Source organism: Gymnoscopelus braueri (assembly GCF_963280865.1).
Source record: "Gymnoscopelus braueri genome assembly, chromosome: 19".
In the NCBI taxonomy this organism is placed as follows: domain Eukaryota; kingdom Metazoa; phylum Chordata; class Actinopteri; order Myctophiformes; family Myctophidae; genus Gymnoscopelus; species Gymnoscopelus braueri.
In genome coordinates, this window is record NC_137621.1 from 9,517,241 (window position 1) to 9,536,702 (window position 19,462).

At 42.4% G+C, this 19,462-nt stretch overlaps 2 protein-coding genes and 2 long non-coding RNA genes across 4 annotated transcripts; 2 read left to right on the top strand and 2 right to left on the bottom strand.

The window, feature by feature from the left end:
• The first annotated feature begins 2,470 nt into the window (after nt 1-2,470).
• On the top strand, nt 2,471-3,194 carry LOC308074561. Its single transcript, XR_013932126.1, has 3 exons — nt 2,471-2,508; nt 2,616-2,665; nt 3,095-3,194. It is a non-coding gene; the product is annotated as an uncharacterized lncRNA (long non-coding RNA).
• A 3,132-nt stretch (nt 3,195-6,326) lies between these two features.
• Nucleotides 6,327-8,564, bottom strand: LOC308074646 (prominin-1-A-like; the record flags this gene model as incomplete). Its single annotated transcript, XM_080414153.1, has 1 exon — nt 6,327-8,564. The coding sequence occupies one exon, from the start codon at nt 8,562-8,564 to the stop codon at nt 6,327-6,329; it is 2,238 nt and encodes a 745-aa protein (XP_080270279.1).
• A 3,983-nt stretch (nt 8,565-12,547) lies between these two features.
• On the top strand, nt 12,548-13,277 carry LOC308074411. Its single transcript, XR_013932106.1, has 3 exons — nt 12,548-12,585; nt 12,693-12,742; nt 13,178-13,277. It is a non-coding gene; the product is annotated as an uncharacterized lncRNA (long non-coding RNA).
• A 3,153-nt stretch (nt 13,278-16,430) lies between these two features.
• Nucleotides 16,431-18,665, bottom strand: LOC308074647 (prominin-1-A-like; the record flags this gene model as incomplete). The annotated part of the gene is made up of 1 exon (XM_080414154.1): nt 16,431-18,665. One exon carries the CDS (start codon nt 18,663-18,665, stop codon nt 16,431-16,433), a length of 2,235 nt encoding a protein of 744 aa, XP_080270280.1.
• Between the last annotated feature and the right edge of the window lie 797 nt (nt 18,666-19,462).

Here is a 19,462-nt window from a genome sequence, read left to right on the forward strand (position 1 = left end):
TTGAATGAATTCGGGAGAGGACTGTTCACCTTCAAATGCCTTTACCTGGATATGCGTCTCTCTTTTCTCTGCTAGGGAATCTTCCCATACACGTGTGATGTGTATATTTCATAAACATAGATACAAATCTCAGTCATATGTTTGCTTACAGGTAGCCTACAGACAGGGGAGCGTATTCAAAGAGGTGGCTGTTGGCTGACCAGGGTGTGGGGTTAAGATTAACATTCTCTTTGTTGTTTACCTGGGAGGTTCTATGCACGTGTCTCCATCCCCTTCCTGTCCCAACAGTTGCAAATGTTTGGACCGGGTGGGGGCTCACCTTTGAAGTCTGACACACCCATACCTGTACCTCCTCTTTCTTTAGATCTCTCTGTTATAAAGACTATACTGAAATGCGACTTGGTGTGTGACACTCAGTGGCCGGCAGGCTGCTGAGAGGACCTCAGGGTCCATGGAAGAGCTGTTTTGTACTGTTTTGTACTTATGCAATAAATCGGAAGCAAAGAAACCTCACTGACCAGTGATGACTCCATTCATTCTACCACCATTCATTCTCACCACTGGGACAACAAACTAACTACAATATGGCGTTGTTGGCAACTACAAAAGTGCAATAGAGCCTTTAAGGCCGTGGAAGAGATACTTCACGTGTAAATGAGCTATTTGTTCAAACAATGGGAGGTGTGGGGTTCAGAGTGGGGGGGACTAGTTTACAGAAAGGACATACGAATAAAGCATGACACACACACACACACACACACACACACACACACACACACACACACACACACACACACACACAGATCAGAGTGCAGTCTTGGGGCAAATATTGTACTTTTGCTCCACTACAATTATTTGAAAACTTTAGTTACTTTGCAGATATAAATGATTACATTATAAAACATACATTAACCACTTTAGCCTTATTTTATACCTAAGCTACGTTTAAGGGTCATTAAATGGATACAATTATATCACAAACAAGGCTTACTTTATGTGTGTTTTCGTGTGTATTTTAGGGGGTAGAGATTTACATGCAGGCACAACATTTGCATGAAAGGTGTTGATGGGTTCAGTGGCCCTATTGTCTCAGGTCTCTGAGACAATAGGAGCACCACCTCTATCACCACATTAACCACTTTAGCCCTATTTTATACATAGGCTATTTGAAAATAGCCAATCTACAAGCTTGTAGATCTGCTATTTTCAAACATTTTAATACTTTCACTTTTGGTACTTTAAGTATATTTTGATGCCAATACTTTTTTTTGCCAGACCCAGAGGGTCGGCCTACATGAGGCTCTGCCCCCTTTCGTCCATACATGGGCGAAAAAGACCGGCTGTATAAAAGGGACCCTTTCTTCTCCATACATGGGCATAAAAGGGACACAGGCTGACACGTAATACGAAGTCCGTCATACGAAGTCCTTATAAAGTACTAGGAATTTATTCTGGGTCTGGCAGAACCAGGTCTCCTGGTCTTGTTACTATTACTCAAGTAACATTTTGAACACAGGCCTTTTACTTGTTTTTATATTTTTTAGTATTTTTATATTGTGGTATTGCTACTTTTACTTAAGTAAAATATCTGAGTACTTCTGCCATCACTGCCAAAAATACAGGTTACCACCAGTCATGTGGTTAATAAACTATTTAGTGTGTTTTCTAGTCTAGGCCCAGTAGTGCTCAAAAGAACAAAATGTAATGGACTTTTACTTGTAACAAGTAAGAGCATTTCTACATTACACTATTGATTCTTTTACTTAAGTATAAAATGTCAGTACTTTTTTTTGTGCTTGTTGTTTAGTGCAAAGCATTAGTACAGTACCTCTACATAGTAACTTTTAACTTGTTAAAACTAACTAAACTAAGTAAATAGTTTATTTCCAGTCTCTCTCTCTCTCTCTCTCTCTCTCTCTCTCTCTCTCTCTCTCTCTCTCTCTCTCTCTCTCTCTCTCTCTCTCTCTCTCTCTCTCTCGGTGGGGAGGGGAACCTGTGTCAGATTCGTCCAAACAGAGATTTCAAACGTTCGAACTGTTTGGGCGGTTGGGTGAATTCATTCTTCTCACCCATGTACTGCTGGCCTGTTGATGTTTTCGGACTAGCTTTGTAAATGGTAAGCTGCTATTTTATCTAATTGTAAATCATTAGTAGGTTATACTGTTTATTGTATTTACTTTGATCAGTTCTCTACAGTCTGTTTGATCAGTTGTAGGCTAGTGTTTCTTTACCTGTATGAGTTCAGATTGTTTTAAAACATGTGGCCTAGTTAAGTAGCTATTAGTCAAGTCATATGCCATGATTTAATTTGTCAGCATAATGCAGTATAGTAAAATACACATACTTTATAAATGTTAGTAACTAAAGTTGGATTGCTTTGTAGTTTGTCTTTACTATGGCTACATAGAATACAATGGCAAAGCATTGCTTCATCCCACCGACCCCTAAAATTATATTTGCAGGGAGCATTCATTGATTTCCCCACTGTTGACGAGGAAGTTTTAAAAGGTACTACACACCCACACTCTTCTTCTTCTTCATTTAACTTTTTTTTTTGTGCACTCCTGTTTCAGTTGAAGTTTTCTGAGTTTTAATTGCTGTTATATATTTTACAGTTGTTGGCATCCAGCGGTACATGTGTGAGGACCTTTCGGAGTTTTAACAGGTAATCTCCAGCACACACTCTCTTTTTTTTTTCTTTCTTTCTTCTTTTTGTTTAAGGCTCGCAAATTCAGCAAGAAATTATGTACTTTTACTTTGATAATATAAGTATACTGCTGCTATTCCCTGCCAGTGCAGTGAAACTGTCTCTCAAATAAATTGCAATTTGCATGTCAACAGTCAAAGGACAATGGCTTGGTAGAAGATTCAGCAGACAGTCAGCAGACAAGACAAGACAATACAATACACACACACACACACACACACACGCACACGCACACGCACACGCACACACACACACACACACACACACACACACACACACACTGTAGTGTGGTAGAGTGTGGTAATTGTATTAACATTGTTGTGTTCCTGTTTAAGTGGTTTTGTGGTTTAATTGTAATTCATTTTTTTCTTTCTCTTTTCCTTCAAGGCTTCAAGGACTGCCATTTTGGATCTTCAGCCCTCCAGCAGTCCAAAGTTCAGGAGATCATCTCCAGGACCTCATACCAAACGCTGCATTCTCCAGGACCAGCAACTCCAAAGATGGACTGCCATTTTGGATCTTCAGCCCTCCAGCAGGAAGAAGTTCACGAGATCATCTCCAGGACCTTGTACCAAACGCTGTGTTCTCCAGGACCCAATGCTTGACGACAAAGAGCTTGAGGACCACAAAGTATTTTTCGTGCCGCTCTATGAGCTTGTACATAGCGAGATCTGCTGTAGATCTGCTGTTTTTGAAAATGTGTGCAAATCTTTGAATATATGTTTTTAGTGAGAACATTTTAACTCAAATCTTTGATTCTGGGGTCCCTGGAACAAAATGTATTTCTTTATTTTCTGTATTTCTTCCTGTGGATTATACCAGGGACAAATGACTTGGATTTAGCTCTTCCTTGGACCCACCCACCGTGGATTACACCAAGTAGCCTACAAGTGACTTTGTTTTCCTCTTCCCCCTATTTTTCTTTGCTCTTCCTCATGGCACTACTTGCTGACTATACCAGTGTCAGTCTACTCATGTGGATTATGCGGTCGACACACACTGACATTTTGCACCGTAATCCAGTGTATAACGCACTGACTTTTGTCTTTTATTGTGTTTTTTTCCCCAAGCACCTTAACTAACGTCTATCCAAGGTATATCATGCACAGTATACATTGCTGCTATGTTCACGCACATATCTTATCTCAGGCACTAGTGTGAATATATAGACACGAATTTCACCCACTTTTTTTTATTAAACCTGTGATTTGACAATAAACCTGATTCTGATTCAGAATCTTTGAATATATATTTTTAGAGTGAACATTTTTAACTCAAATCTTTGCTTCTTTGCAAAACCAAATGTCCTGGTTCTACCCATGCTGGCCACTGACACTCATACTGCTTTATTCAGACCCACTGGGTGTATCCTATACCTCCTTGGTAATGTGGGATACAGCGGCAAAGTACCTGCCCAACACCACAGTGTCTAGGCCCTAGACACTGTGGTGTTGGGCAGGTACTTTGCCCAACACCACAGTGCCTCCTTGGGACATGTGTTCGGACAGTAACCAGGCGTACTTATTTGGGGCATGTCATTTATTTGTAGCAGATCTACAAGCTCACAGCTAGTTCATCGGGGCATGTCATGGGCATGTCATCTTTGTCACCGTGCTAGTAAGTAGGGTGGAGGCGCTGCAACCTCCCAGTGGAGGCTTCTTACTGGCAAGTGAGCCAGTAGGCACAACCCTAGACTCTTGAACCCTAGACTCTAGGGTTCAAATCCACCATGGTGCATAAGTTGAGGGTGTGATGCCCATATATTAGTCTGGGTGGTTGTGGGTGTGATGCTTTGCACTAACTCTTGCCCTATAGATGGGTTTCCCGTTTGTAAACATTGAGGATGATGCGCGCGCAGTGGAGGGAAGAGCCTGTAGAGGGCGCTATTACCCGCAGCATCTCTGGCCACTGTACATTGATAAAATAAATGGTCTTCACCGGGTTTAATGAAAGTAGATTAAATGATGCAGTTTGTAATATCTTCTTTACTCAATAAAAATGATTTGTCGGAAGTTGGATCTGTCTGTATATAATAGCAGCATTATGCCTATTCTGCCTATAATAGCAGCATTATGCCTATCTAAATCCCGAAAATAACAATAGAGTGAATGGCACTTCCGGGTCGTTCTACCTCCCGCATGCGCAGAATGCACACTCTGCTCTGTGATGACGTCGCGCGGAAACCCATCTATAGGGGAGCAGGGTGGGGTTGATTGCTCATTGGAGAGCACCTGGGCCCGGTGCCTTCAGGAGGCTATAAAGGCCCCACCCTGGCCAGTCTCTAGGAGAAGCCTGAGAGAAGCAGACCTGTCTCCACCAGCTCCAACCCCTATTCTTCATGCCCTTATTATTATGATTATGTTCTTCCTTTCCATCCACACACCTCGCACTACACCATACTTCACACATCCACATCTACACTACTGATTACTGACTCCACACCTCATATGTTCTTACCATGTTCTGTTCATACCTCCTTAGTTCGTTGTCATTAGGTCTTGTTCAATACATATGTATTTACTTTATACCTTCAACCTGGTCTCCTCCCTAATGTTTGTCACGGCCTAGAGCCAAGCTGTGACAAGGGAAAGAAAGGTACCCGCAAGACTATGCATGGCAGGGGCGTCTACCTCCCTGAGCCAAGCTTTAACCTGACCGCATACCTCACTGCACCAGTTGAGTGTCTTCTGCAGGTTTTCAAATGAGCACCCCCATTCCATCCCTTCTGGCCACTGACACTCATACTGCTGTATCCAGATCCACTGGGTGTATCCTGTACCTCCTTGGTAATGTGGGCTACAGTGGCAAAGTACCTGCCCACCACCACAGTGTCTAGGGTTCAAATCCACCATGGTGCATCCGGCTTGGCCAACAGTTAAAAGAACACAATTGACCATGTATGGGCGAGAAAAGTCGGGCGAGGCGGGCGATCTTTGTCACTGTGCTAGTGAGTATGGGTGTATAGGCGCTGCAACCTCCTGGTGGAGGCTTCTTACTGGCAAGTGAGCCAGTAGGCACTATAGACCATATTCACACGGCGGCCATTTTGGAAGTTAACATTGAAAATGCCACCCGTTGCCGTGGAAACCGGGGTGGCATTTCATTAACTTAATAGCAATGTGGCCGCCGCCAATATGGTCTATTGGGCTCAACAGTATATTTCCAGAGTAACCTCCCATATAAAGATATATATATTTAAATTAATTAATGTATTTATCCATTGTTTTTATTTTTTAATTAGTAGGATTAACTAGCTGTGAGCTTGTAGATCTGCAACAAATAAATGACATGCCCAAAATAAGTATGCCTGGTTTCCACATGTCCCAATTGCTTGCCGTGGCCATGACCCATTTGCTGCTGTACTTCTCTCCTGGCCTGATAAAGTGAATGAAACAAGACCCATGGGACAGTTGTTTTATCTTCTTTCTTGCCTGCTCTACACCATCAACCAACTGTGTCACAATCATGTCACTTGGGTGGGGCAGGGGTAAAGTCATTCATGTCCACTCAGAGAATTGCTATTCCCTTGAAGTTATTTTTTATAAAACAGTGACATGAGAACTGATTCATCATAGTGCTAAGATGTCACATTATCACAAAATCTCAAGGTTTCTCATCATCAATCAACAGCCATATAAGATTCCATGCTCCTGTAGTACTTGGCCAGTTTGATAGAAAATAAGATGCTGGGGATGAAGAAGATCAGACAAAAGCCCAGACTAAACCAGAAAGTGTTCAGAGACTCCACCATGTCTTCACAGATGATGCTCTCTACAGAGTCGACGACAGCTCTGGCCACCGACCCACAGCGGCCCACTTGGTGTGTCAGGTTGACCCACTCAGCATATGTGATGTTGAGGTTTCCCAACTGACTTTCAACAAACTCTCTGTTTTCAGTCTTGATGATCTGCGCTGTGTATTTTTTGAGGAAATTTTGTGCAGTTCCCACATTACTCCACACATCGCTGACTGCTCTGAGGATTTCCTCCACATTGGATTGAAGTCCCTCTATGACTATAACTTTGAGCATTGTTATATTTGTCCATAAATTAGATTCAGGTTTCAGATAGCCCTCTACCATTTGCAGGTGTACATTCGCTGTTTCTAGATCACCCTTTAAACCAGGTTCGTTTTTATATTTTTCAATCAACCTTTTAACCTCGTCTAACATTGCAGTGGCATTAAGGAGGCGGATCCTTTTGATCTGCTGTATAAATAACACTTTGAAGTTCATATGTTCTGCCACAATAGAGATGTTTGAGATCTGATCTTCAACTTCATTGCTCAGCAAAGTGATGGGAGTGATTGTAACGTTCCTCAGGATCTCATTCGATACATTGAGCACCTCCTCCAGGTTTACAAGCTCATTCATGTGCAGTGTGTACCACAGAGACATGTTCTTCTTGCAGTTACTGTAAACATCAGTGAGTGTGAGATTTCTTTTCAGTCCCAGCATCGGTCCTAATTCAAATCCAATCAGCCGTGGGGTGTCAATAAGCTTTAACAAATCTCTGTCATTCCAGGGCTTACACACCAGTGAGTAGATGTTCCCTCCTGGCACAAACAGCAATAGTACCACAACCATGAGCAGCCAGGAGAACAGGAAGATGAAACCTGCACCCATTAACAAGAAGTTGCCTCCATAGTGTGCAGTACCTGACCGATCTTTGGGGTCCGCTTTAGGCTTCACTCCCAGAGGGCCCAGAAGTAGACCCAGGATATTACACACAACCACAAGTAGAACCATACAGCACAGGGCCACACCTACTGCCTTTGTGATATGCTCTGCTCTCTCAACCACTGGAGTGATCATGTTGATGTTTTTCTGCAGCTGTTGCAAAGGGTGGGTCACGTTAGTTGAGACAGAGATGAGGAAGTCACTGGTTACATGGGTGGTGTGTTTTTTTGTGTCCTCCAGTTTGTTCTTAATATCCTGAACTACACCCTTGGTGTCATTGATGACCTTCTGATGAATCATCTCCAAAGAAGTGATTCCTTTCTGGAGGTGAGAGTCCCACATCACTGCACCCACTTTAGACTTGAATTCAGTAAAATTCTGACTAATGTACTCAAACTTGAATGTGTCCTCTAACTGTAGTTTTTCAGGAAACTGTTTAAGTGTTTCACAGTCGTCGCACTGAGACCTGCCCGTTGCGTCATTGATGGCCTTTATTGCTTTATCTGTGCTGTCCAAAAGTTCCCTCACAATTGCTTCTTTCTTCATCAATTCCTCCAGAATGTTTTCAAATTCTATCACTAGGTCATTGGTGGTGTTGGCCTTACTGAAGTTGGCCATAATTCCAAACGAGTCCAGGGCAGGGTGCACTTGTCCTTCTAACCTTGTATTGATCTTTTTACCCAGCTTGGGGACGAGCTGACCAAGGTTTTTGGTCAGCTCGTCAACAATCTTGTAGCTTTCATTCACCACGTGGCCAATCTGCTGTGGTACCGCAGTGAAGTAGCTATGAAGGCTGTTTAAAGTCCCTTCGATCTGGTCCAAATCCACTTTGAAGGCTCCGTTGCTCATGAACATGTGTATGTTCCCGATGAGAATCATGACCGTCGCGATGCAAAGAGCTCTCTTCTTAAATTTGGTGCTGCCGGTCAGTTTCTGCTTGCCACGGTGGCAGCCTACCACAAACCCAGCAGCAAATAAAGGCATCAGCACCATGTACAGGAGGCCTATTCCTGTGCACACCAAGAATCCCATCTGGTACCATAACAATTCCTTCATGGTATTTTCATCGAAGAGTGCGTCTCTTCCGTTCTGGACAATCTTTATCGCCAAATTGGTTGGAAAAGCATTTTGTTGGACAATATTCAGAAACGCCCTCATCAGTTCTCCCATGACGCCCATTCCGGAGCAGCACTGCGTTGTCCTGGTAACGGAGACACAGCTGGATCTGGGGGTTCGTCCGAAAAAATCACTCAATTAGATCTGTCGAATAGATTTCTATAAGTTAGTTTTTAATAACCCAGGTTAAATGACAAATCGTCTTTTTTTCGTTTGCAGGCTGTTTTTATAGAAAACTATGGTGGCGATGACGACATTGATGATGTCATTAAGTCGTCATGTGTGTTCTAAACGTCATGGCAACCCAACCCTCTACCAAAGCGTGATTAAACCCGGGAAAGAATCAGTGTTATTTTAGATTTTAGGGTTGGCTATTCAAAAATAGCACATATACAAGCTCACAGCGCGTTACTTCGTGTCGTGCTGCGAGCTTGTATTATGTGCTATTTTTGAACATTTTTGAAAAATCTTGAAAGTATTAACAATTTAGATTTTTTTATATAGTAATAATTATAATAGCTTGAATTCATATAGCGCCTTTCATAAACCCTAGGACTCTTTACATCAAAAACAATGAACAAACAAAACAACAAACAACTATATGCTATAAGCCTGAGAGAATAGGTGTCTTTTCAAGGCTGCTTTAACACAATCTTTTCTTCTGGAGGTTCCTGACACAAAACATTTTCAGATGGGGGTCCGCGGCCAAATACACATCAATTTGGGAGTCCTCGGCATAAAAAAGTTTGAGAACCACTGATTTAGAAGGCATTAGTATAATCGGCCTCAGGTCTTAATGGGTTTAGAGAGTTTTTGTGTTCACGCCCTACACATTCTGGTCCAATCAGAAAGCTGATATTCAGACGACAGAGCGAACATCTTCCAGAGGAAACACAGAGAGACAGAAGTGTGATCAACACTTGACTAATGATGTTCAGGTTCATCTTCACTCAGTAACTTTAAACATAGACTGAGGGCCAGCCTGATGAATCAAGCCTCTCCACACGCACGCACGCACGCACGCACGCACGCACGCACGCACGCACGCACGCACGCACGCACGCACACACACACACACACACACACACACACACACACACACACACTCTATACACACACTCTATACACAGACACTCACACCCAATACACAGACACTCACACCCACACATTCAACTGCACACTAGGTATTTGTTGTTTGTCATATCTTATGTTTGATTATTATGTTTAATGTGATTATTATGTTTAACTACTTGTTTATTATTTTTTAGGTGAGAACCCTTTATAAGCCCTTTATGGGTTTCTTTTCTCACCTGCACTTATTTCTGAATCCCATAGTGCTATGTGATGTGAACCTCTGCTGACCTGCAGCCATTTCTGGCATTGCTATTATTATTTTTATAGATTTTTTGGCGCCTGAATCGGGATTGGGCTGATTAATGTACAGTGTGTTATGATTGGGCTCAGGCAGGGCTCGGGTTTCAACTCATTCAGGCTTTCATTTTCCATCCTGTTGAGAACTAAACACCTCGCACTGGGTGAAAAGGGGGATATACCTGGATGTGTGGGCAGGGCATATCCCCGCCCAACATAAATGATCGGTGGGAGTTTTTGAATGAATTCGGGAGAGGACTGTTCACCTTCAAATGCCTTTACCTGGATATGCGTCTCTCTTTTCTCTGCTAGGGAATCTTCCCATACACGTGTGATGTGTATATTTCATAAACATAGATACAAATCTCAGTCATATGTTTGCTTACAGGTAGCCTACAGACAGGGGAGCGTATTCAAAGAGGTGGCTGTTGGCTGACCAGGGTGTGGGGTTAAGATTAACATTCTCTTTGTTGTTTACCTGGGAGGTTCTATGCACGTGTCTCCATCCCCTTCCTGTCCCAACAGTTGCAAATGTTTGGACCGGGTGGGGGCTCACCTTTGAAGTCTGACACACCCATACCTGTACCTCCTCTTTCTTTAGATCTCTCTGTTATAAAGACTATACTGAAATGCGACTTGGTGTGTGACACTCAGTGGCCGGCAGGCTGCTGAGAGGACCTCAGGGTCCATGGAAGAGCTGTTTTGTACTGTTTTGTACTTATGCAATAAATCGGAAGCAAAGAAACCTCACTGACCAGTGATGACTCCATTCATTCTACCACCATTCATTCTCACCACTGGGACAACAAACTAACTACAATATGGCGTTGTTGGCAACTACAAAAGTGCAATAGAGCCTTTAAGGCCGTGGAAGAGATACTTCACGTGTAAATGAGCTATTTGTTCAAACAATGGGAGGTGTGGGGTTCAGAGTGGGGGGGACTAGTTTACAGAAAGGACATACGAATAAAGCATGACACACACACACACACACACACACACACACACACACACACACACACACACACAGATCAGAGTGCAGTCTTGGGGCAAATATTGTACTTTTGCTCCACTACAATTATTTGAAAACTTTAGTTACTTTGCAGATATAAATGATTACATTATAAAACATACATTAACCACTTTAGCCTTATTTTATACCTAAGCTACGTTTAAGGGTCATTAAATGGATACAATTATATCACAAACAAGGCTTACTTTATGTGTGTTTTCGTGTGTATTTTAGGGGGTAGAGATTTACATGCAGGCACAACATTTGCATGAAAGGTGTTGATGGGTTCAGTGGCCCTATTGTCTCAGGTCTCTGAGACAATAGGAGCACCACCTCTATCACCACATTAACCACTTTAGCCCTATTTTATACATAGGCTATTTGAAAATAGCCAATCTACAAGCTTGTAGATCTGCTATTTTCAAACATTTTAATACTTTCACTTTTGGTACTTTAAGTATATTTTGATGCCAATACTTTTTTTTGCCAGACCCAGAGGGTCGGCCTACATGAGGCTCTGCCCCCTTTCGTCCATACATGGGCGAAAAAGACCGGCTGTATAAAAGGGACCCTTTCTTCTCCATACATGGGCATAAAAGGGACACAGGCTGACACGTAATACGAAGTCCGTCATACGAAGTCCTTATAAAGTACTAGGAATTTATTCTGGGTCTGGCAGAACCAGGTCTCCTGGTCTTGTTACTATTACTCAAGTAACATTTTGAACACAGGCCTTTTACTTGTTTTTATATTTTTTAGTATTTTTATATTGTGGTATTGCTACTTTTACTTAAGTAAAATATCTGAGTACTTCTGCCATCACTGCCAAAAATACAGGTTACCACCAGTCATGTGGTTAATAAACTATTTAGTGTGTTTTCTAGTCTAGGCCCAGTAGTGCTCAAAAGAACAAAATGTAATGGACTTTTACTTGTAACAAGTAAGAGCATTTCTACATTACACTATTGATTCTTTTACTTAAGTATAAAATGTCAGTACTTTTTTTTGTGCTTGTTGTTTAGTGCAAAGCATTAGTACAGTACCTCTACATAGTAACTTTTAACTTGTTAAAACTAACTAAACTAAGTAAATAGTTTATTTCCAGTCTCTCTCTCTCTCTCTCTCTCTCTCTCTCTCTCTCTCTCTCTCTCTCTCTCTCTCTCTCTCTCTCGGTGGGGAGGGGAACCTGTGTCAGATTCGTCCAAACAGAGATTTCAAACGTTCGAACTGTTTGGGCGGTTGGGTGAATTCATTCTTCTCACCCATGTACTGCTGGCCTGTTGATGTTTTCGGACTAGCTTTGTAAATGGTAAGCTGCTATTTTATCTAATTGTAAATCATTAGTAGGTTATACTGTTTATTGTATTTACTTTGATCAGTTCTCTACAGTCTGTTTGATCAGTTGTAGGCTAGTGTTTCTTTACCTGTATGAGTTCAGATTGTTTTAAAACATGTGGCCTAGTTAAGTAGCTATTAGTCAAGTCATATGCCATGATTTAATTTGTCAGCATAATGCAGTATAGTAAAATACACATACTTTATAAATGTTAGTAACTAAAGTTGGATTGCTTTGTAGTTTGTCTTTACTATGGCTACATAGAATACAATGGCAAAGCATTGCTTCATCCCACCGACCCCTAAAATTATATTTGCAGGGAGCATTCATTGATTTCCCCACTGTTGACGAGGAAGTTTTAAAAGGTACTACACACCCACACTCTTCTTCTTCTTCATTTAACTTTTTTTTTTGTGCACTCCTGTTTCAGTTGAAGTTTTCTGAGTTTTAATTGCTGTTATATATTTTACAGTTGTTGGCATCCAGCGGTACATGTGTGAGGACCTTTCGGAGTTTTAACAGGTAATCTCCAGCACACACTCTCTTTTTTTTTTCTTTCTTTCTTCTTTTTGTTTAAGGCTCGCAAATTCAGCAAGAAATTATGTACTTTTACTTTGATAATATAAGTATACTGCTGCTATTCCCTGCCAGTGCAGTGAAACTGTCTCTCAAATAAATTGCAATTTGCATGTCAACAGTCAAAGGACAATGGCTTGGTAGAAGATTCAGCAGACAGTCAGCAGACAAGACAAGACAATACAATACACACACACACACACACACACACGCACACGCACACGCACACGCACACACACACACACACACACACACACACACACACACACACACACTGTAGTGTGGTAGAGTGTGGTAATTGTATTAACATTGTTGTGTTCCTGTTTAAGTGGTTTTGTGGTTTAATTGTAATTCATTTTTTTCTTTCTCTTTTCCTTCAAGGCTTCAAGGACTGCCATTTTGGATCTTCAGCCCTCCAGCAGTCCAAAGTTCAGGAGATCATCTCCAGGACCTCATACCAAACGCTGCATTCTCCAGGACCAGCAACTCCAAAGATGGACTGCCATTTTGGATCTTCAGCCCTCCAGCAGGAAGAAGTTCACGAGATCATCTCCAGGACCTTGTACCAAACGCTGTGTTCTCCAGGACCCAATGCTTGACGACAAAGAGCTTGAGGACCACAAAGTATTTTTCGTGCCGCTCTATGAGCTTGTACATAGCGAGATCTGCTGTAGATCTGCTGTTTTTGAAAATGTGTGCAAATCTTTGAATATATGTTTTTAGTGAGAACATTTTAACTCAAATCTTTGATTCTGGGGTCCCTGGAACAAAATGTATTTCTTTATTTTCTGTATTTCTTCCTGTGGATTATACCAGGGACAAATGACTTGGATTTAGCTCTTCCTTGGACCCACCCACCGTGGATTACACCAAGTAGCCTACAAGTGACTTTGTTTTCCTCTTCCCCCTATTTTTCTTTGCTCTTCCTCATGGCACTACTTGCTGACTATACCAGTGTCAGTCTACTCATGTGGATTATGCGGTCGACACACACTGACATTTTGCACCGTAATCCAGTGTATAACGCACTGACTTTTGTCTTTTATTGTGTTTTTTTCCCCAAGCACCTTAACTAACGTCTATCCAAGGTATATCATGCACAGTATACATTGCTGCTATGTTCACGCACATATCTTATCTCAGGCACTAGTGTGAATATATAGACACGAATTTCACCCACTTTTTTTTATTAAACCTGTGATTTGACAATAAACCTGATTCTGATTCAGAATCTTTGAATATATATTTTTAGAGTGAACATTTTTAACTCAAATCTTTGCTTCTTTGCAAAACCAAATGTCCTGGTTCTACCCATGCTGGCCACTGACACTCATACTGCTTTATTCAGACCCACTGGGTGTATCCTATACCTCCTTGGTAATGTGGGATACAGCGGCAAAGTACCTGCCCAACACCACAGTGTCTAGGCCCTAGACACTGTGGTGTTGGGCAGGTACTTTGCCCAACACCACAGTGCCTCCTTGGGACATGTGTTCGGACAGTAACCAGGCGTACTTATTTGGGGCATGTCATTTATTTGTAGCAGATCTACAAGCTCACAGCTAGTTCATCGGGGCATGTCATGGGCATGTCATCTTTGTCACCGTGCTAGTAAGTAGGGTGGAGGCGCTGCAACCTCCCAGTGGAGGCTTCTTACTGGCAAGTGAGCCAGTAGGCACAACCCTAGACTCTTGAACCCTAGACTCTAGGGTTCAAATCCACCATGGTGCATAAGTTGAGGGTGTGATGCCCATATATTAGTCTGGGTGGTTGTGGGTGTGATGCTTTGCACTAACTCTTGCCCTATAGATGGGTTTCCCGTTTGTAAACATTGAGGATGATGCGCGCGCAGTGGAGGGAAGAGCCTGTAGAGGGCGCTATTACCCGCAGCATCTCTGGCCACTGTACATTGATAAAATAAATGGTCTTCACCGGGTTTAATGAAAGTAGATTAAATGATGCAGTTTGTAATATCTTCTTTACTCAATAAAAATGATTTGTCGGAAGTTGGATCTGTCTGTATATAATAGCAGCATTATGCCTATTCTGCCTATAATAGCAGCATTATGCCTATCTAAATCCCGAAAATAACAATAGAGTGAATGGCACTTCCGGGTCGTTCTACCTCCCGCATGCGCAGAATGCACACTCTGCTCTGTGATGACGTCGCGCGGAAACCCATCTATAGGGGAGCAGGGTGGGGTTGATTGCTCATTGGAGAGCACCTGGGCCCGGTGCCTTCAGGAGGCTATAAAGGCCCCACCCTGGCCAGTCTCTAGGAGAAGCCTGAGAGAAGCAGACCTGTCTCCACCAGCTCCAACCCCTATTCTTCATGCCCTTATTATTATGATTATGTTCTTCCTTTCCATCCACACACCTCGCACTACACCATACTTCACACATCCACATCTACACTACTGATTACTGACTCCACACCTCATATGTTCTTACCATGTTCTGTTCATACCTCCTTAGTTCGTTGTCATTAGGTCTTGTTCAATACATATGTATTTACTTTATACCTTCAACCTGGTCTCCTCCCTAATGTTTGTCACGGCCTAGAGCCAAGCTGTGACAAGGGAAAGAAAGGTACCCGCAAGACTATGCATGGCAGGGGCGTCTACCTCCCTGAGCCAAGCTTTAACCTGACCGCATACCTCACTGCACCAGTTGAGTGTCTTCTGCAGGTTTTCAAATGAGCACCCCCATTCCATCCCTTCTGGCCACTGACACTCATACTGCTGTATCCAGATCCACTGGGTGTATCCTGTACCTCCTTGGTAATGTGGGCTACAGTGGCAAAGTACCTGCCCACCACCACAGTGTCTAGGGTTCAAATCCACCATGGTGCATCCGGCTTGGCCAACAGTTAAAAGAACACAATTGACCATGTATGGGCGAGAAAAGTCGGGCGAGGCGGGCGATCTTTGTCACTGTGCTAGTGAGTATGGGTGTATAGGCGCTGCAACCTCCTGGTGGAGGCTTCTTACTGGCAAGTGAGCCAGTAGGCACTATAGACCATATTCACACGGCGGCCATTTTGGAAGTTAACATTGAAAATGCCACCCGTTGCCGTGGAAACCGGGGTGGCATTTCATTAACTTAATAGCAATGTGGCCGCCGCCAATATGGTCTATTGGGCTCAACAGTATATTTCCAGAGTAACCTCCCATATAAAGATATATATATTTAAATTAATTAATGTATTTATCCATTGTTTTTATTTTTTAATTAGTAGGATTAACTAGCTGTGAGCTTGTAGATCTGCAACAAATAAATGACATGCCCAAAATAAGTATGCCTGGTTTCCACATGTCCCAATTGCTTGCCGTGGCCATGACCCATTTGCTGCTGTACTTCTCTCCTGGCCTGATAAAGTGAATGAAACAAGACCCATGGGACAGTTGTTTTATCTTCTTTCTTGCCTGCTCTACACCATCAACCAACTGTGTCACAATCATGTCACTTGGGTGGGGCAGGGGTAAAGTCATTCATGTCCACTCAGAGAATTGCTATTCCCTTGAAGTTATTTTTTATAAAACAGTGACATGAGAACTGATTCATCATAGTGCTAAGATGTCACATTATCACAAAATCTCAAGGTTTCTCATCATCAATCAACAGATGATTTGAATCAGACAGCCATATAAGATTCCATGCTCCTGTAGTACTTGGCCAGTTTGATAGAAAATAAGATGCTGGGGATGAAGAAGATCAGACAAAAGCCCAGACTAAACCAGAAAGTGTTCAGAGACTCCACCATGTCTTCACAGATGATGCTCTCTACAGAGTCGACGACAGCTCTGGCCACCGACCCACAGCGGCCCACTTGGTGTGTCAGGTTGACCCACTCAGCATATGTGATGTTGAGGTTTCCCAACTGACTTTCAACAAACTCTCTGTTTTCAGTCTTGATGATCTGCGCTGTGTATTTTTTGAGGAAATTTTGTGCAGTTCCCACATTACTCCACACATCGCTGACTGCTCTGAGGATTTCCTCCACATTGGATTGAAGTCCCTCTATGACTATAACTTTGAGCATTGTTATATTTGTCCATAAATTAGATTCAGGTTTCAGATAGCCCTCTACCATTTGCAGGTGTACATTCGCTGTTTCTAGATCACCCTTTAAACCAGGTTCGTTTTTATATTTTTCAATCAACCTTTTAACCTCGTCTAACATTGCAGTGGCATTAAGGAGGCGGATCCTTTTGATCTGCTGTAGAAATAACACTTTGAAGTTCATATGTTCTGCCACAATAGAGATGTTTGAGATCTGATCTTCAACTTCATTGCTCAGCAAAGTGATGGGAGTGATTGTAACGTTCCTCAGGATCTCATTCGATACATTGAGCACCTCCTCCAGGTTTACAAGCTCATTCATGTGCAGTGTGTACCACAGAGACATGTTCTTCTTGCAGTTACTGTAAACATCAGTGAGTGTGAGATTTCTTTTCAGTCCCAGCATCGGTCCTAATTCAAATCCAATCAGCCGTGGGGTGTCAATAAGCTTTAACAAATCTCTGTCATTCCAGGGCTTACACACCAGTGAGTAGATGTTCCCTCCTGGCACAAACAGCAATAGTACCACAACCATGAGCAGCCAGGAGAACAGGAAGATGAAACCTGCACCCATTAACAAGAAGTTGCCTCCATAGTGTGCAGTACCTGACCGATCTTTGGGGTCCGCTTTAGGCTTCACTCCCAGAGGGCCCAGAAGTAGACCCAGGATATTACACACAACCACAAGTAGAACCATACAGCACAGGGCCACACCTACTGCCTTTGTGATATGCTCTGCTCTCTCAACCACTGGAGTGATCATGTTGATGTTTTTCTGCAGCTGTTGCAAAGGGTGGGTCACGTTAGTTGAGACAGAGATGAGGAAGTCACTGGTTACATGGGTGGTGTGTTTTTTTGTGTCCTCCAGTTTGTTCTTAATATCCTGAACTACACCCTTGGTGTCATTGATGACCTTCTGATGAATCATCTCCAAAGAAGTGATTCCTTTCTGGAGGTGAGAGTCCCACATCACTGCACCCACTTTAGACTTGAATTCAGTAAAATTCTGACTAATGTACTCAAACTTGAATGTGTCCTCTAACTGTAGTTTTTCAGGAAACTGTTTAAGTGTTTCACAGTCGTCGCACTGAGACCTGCCCGTTGCGTCATTGATGGCCTTTATTGCTTTATCTGTGCTGTCCAAAAGTTCCCTCACAATTGCTTCTTTCTTCATCAATTCCTCCAGAATGTTTTCAAATTCTATCACTAGGTCATTGGTGGTGTTGGCCTTACTGAAGTTGGCCATAATTCCAAACGAGTCCAGGGCAGGGTGCACTTGTCCTTCTAACCTTGTATTGATCTTTTTACCCAGCTTGGGGACGAGCTGACCAAGGTTTTTGGTCAGCTCGTCAACAATCTTGTAGCTTTCATTCACCACGTGGCCAATCTGCTGTGGTACCGCAGTGAAGTAGCTATGAAGGCTGTTTAAAGTCCCTTCGATCTGGTCCAAATCCACTTTGAAGGCTCCGTTGCTCATGAACATGTGTATGTTCCCGATGAGAATCATGACCGTCGCGATGCAAAGAGCTCTCTTCTTAAATTTGGTGCTGCCGGTCAGTTTCTGCTTGCCACGGTGGCAGCCTACCACAAACCCAGCAGCAAATAAAGGCATCAGCACCATGTACAGGAGGCCTATTCCTGTGCACACCAAGAATCCCATCTGGTACCATAACAATTCCTTCATGGTATTTTCATCGAAGAGTGCGTCTCTTCCGTTCTGGACAATCTTTATCGCCAAATTGGTTGGAAAAGCATTTTGTTGGACAATATTCAGAAACGCCCTCATCAGTTCTCCCATGACGCCCATTCCGGAGCAGCACTGCGTTGTCCTGGTAACGGAGACACAGCTGGATCTGGGGGTTCGTCCGAAAAAATCACTCAATTAGATCTGTCGAATAGATTTCTATAAGTTAGTTTTTAATAACCCAGGTTAAATGACAAATCGTCTTTTTTTCGTTTGCAGGCTGTTTTTATAGAAAACTATGGTGGCGATGACGACATTGATGATGTCATTAAGTCGTCATGTGTGTTCTAAACGTCATGGCAACCCAACCCTCTACCAAAGCGTGATTAAACCCGGGAAAGAATCAGTGTTATTTTAGATTTTAGGGTTGGCTATTCAAAAATAGCACATATACAAGCTCACAGCGCGTTACTTCGTGTCGCGCTGCGAGCTTGTATTATGTGCTATTTTTTAACATTTTTGAAAAATCTTGAAAGTATTAACAATTTAGATTTTTTTTATATAGTAATAATTATAATAGCTTGAATTCATATAGCGCCTTTCATAAACCCTAGGACTCTTTACATCAAAAACAATGAACAAACAAAATAACAAACAACTATATGCTATAAGCCTGAGAGAATAGGTGTCTTTTCAAGGCTGCTTTAACACAATCTTTTCTTCTGGAGGTTCCTGACACAAAACATTTTCAGATGGGGGTCCGCGGCCAAATACACATCAATTTGGGAGTCCTCGGCATAAAAAAGTTTGAGAACCACTGATTTAGAAGGCATTAGTATAATCGGCCTCAGGTCTTAATGGGTTTAGAGAGTTTTTGTGTTCACGCCCTACACATTCTGGTCCAATCAGAAAGCTGATAT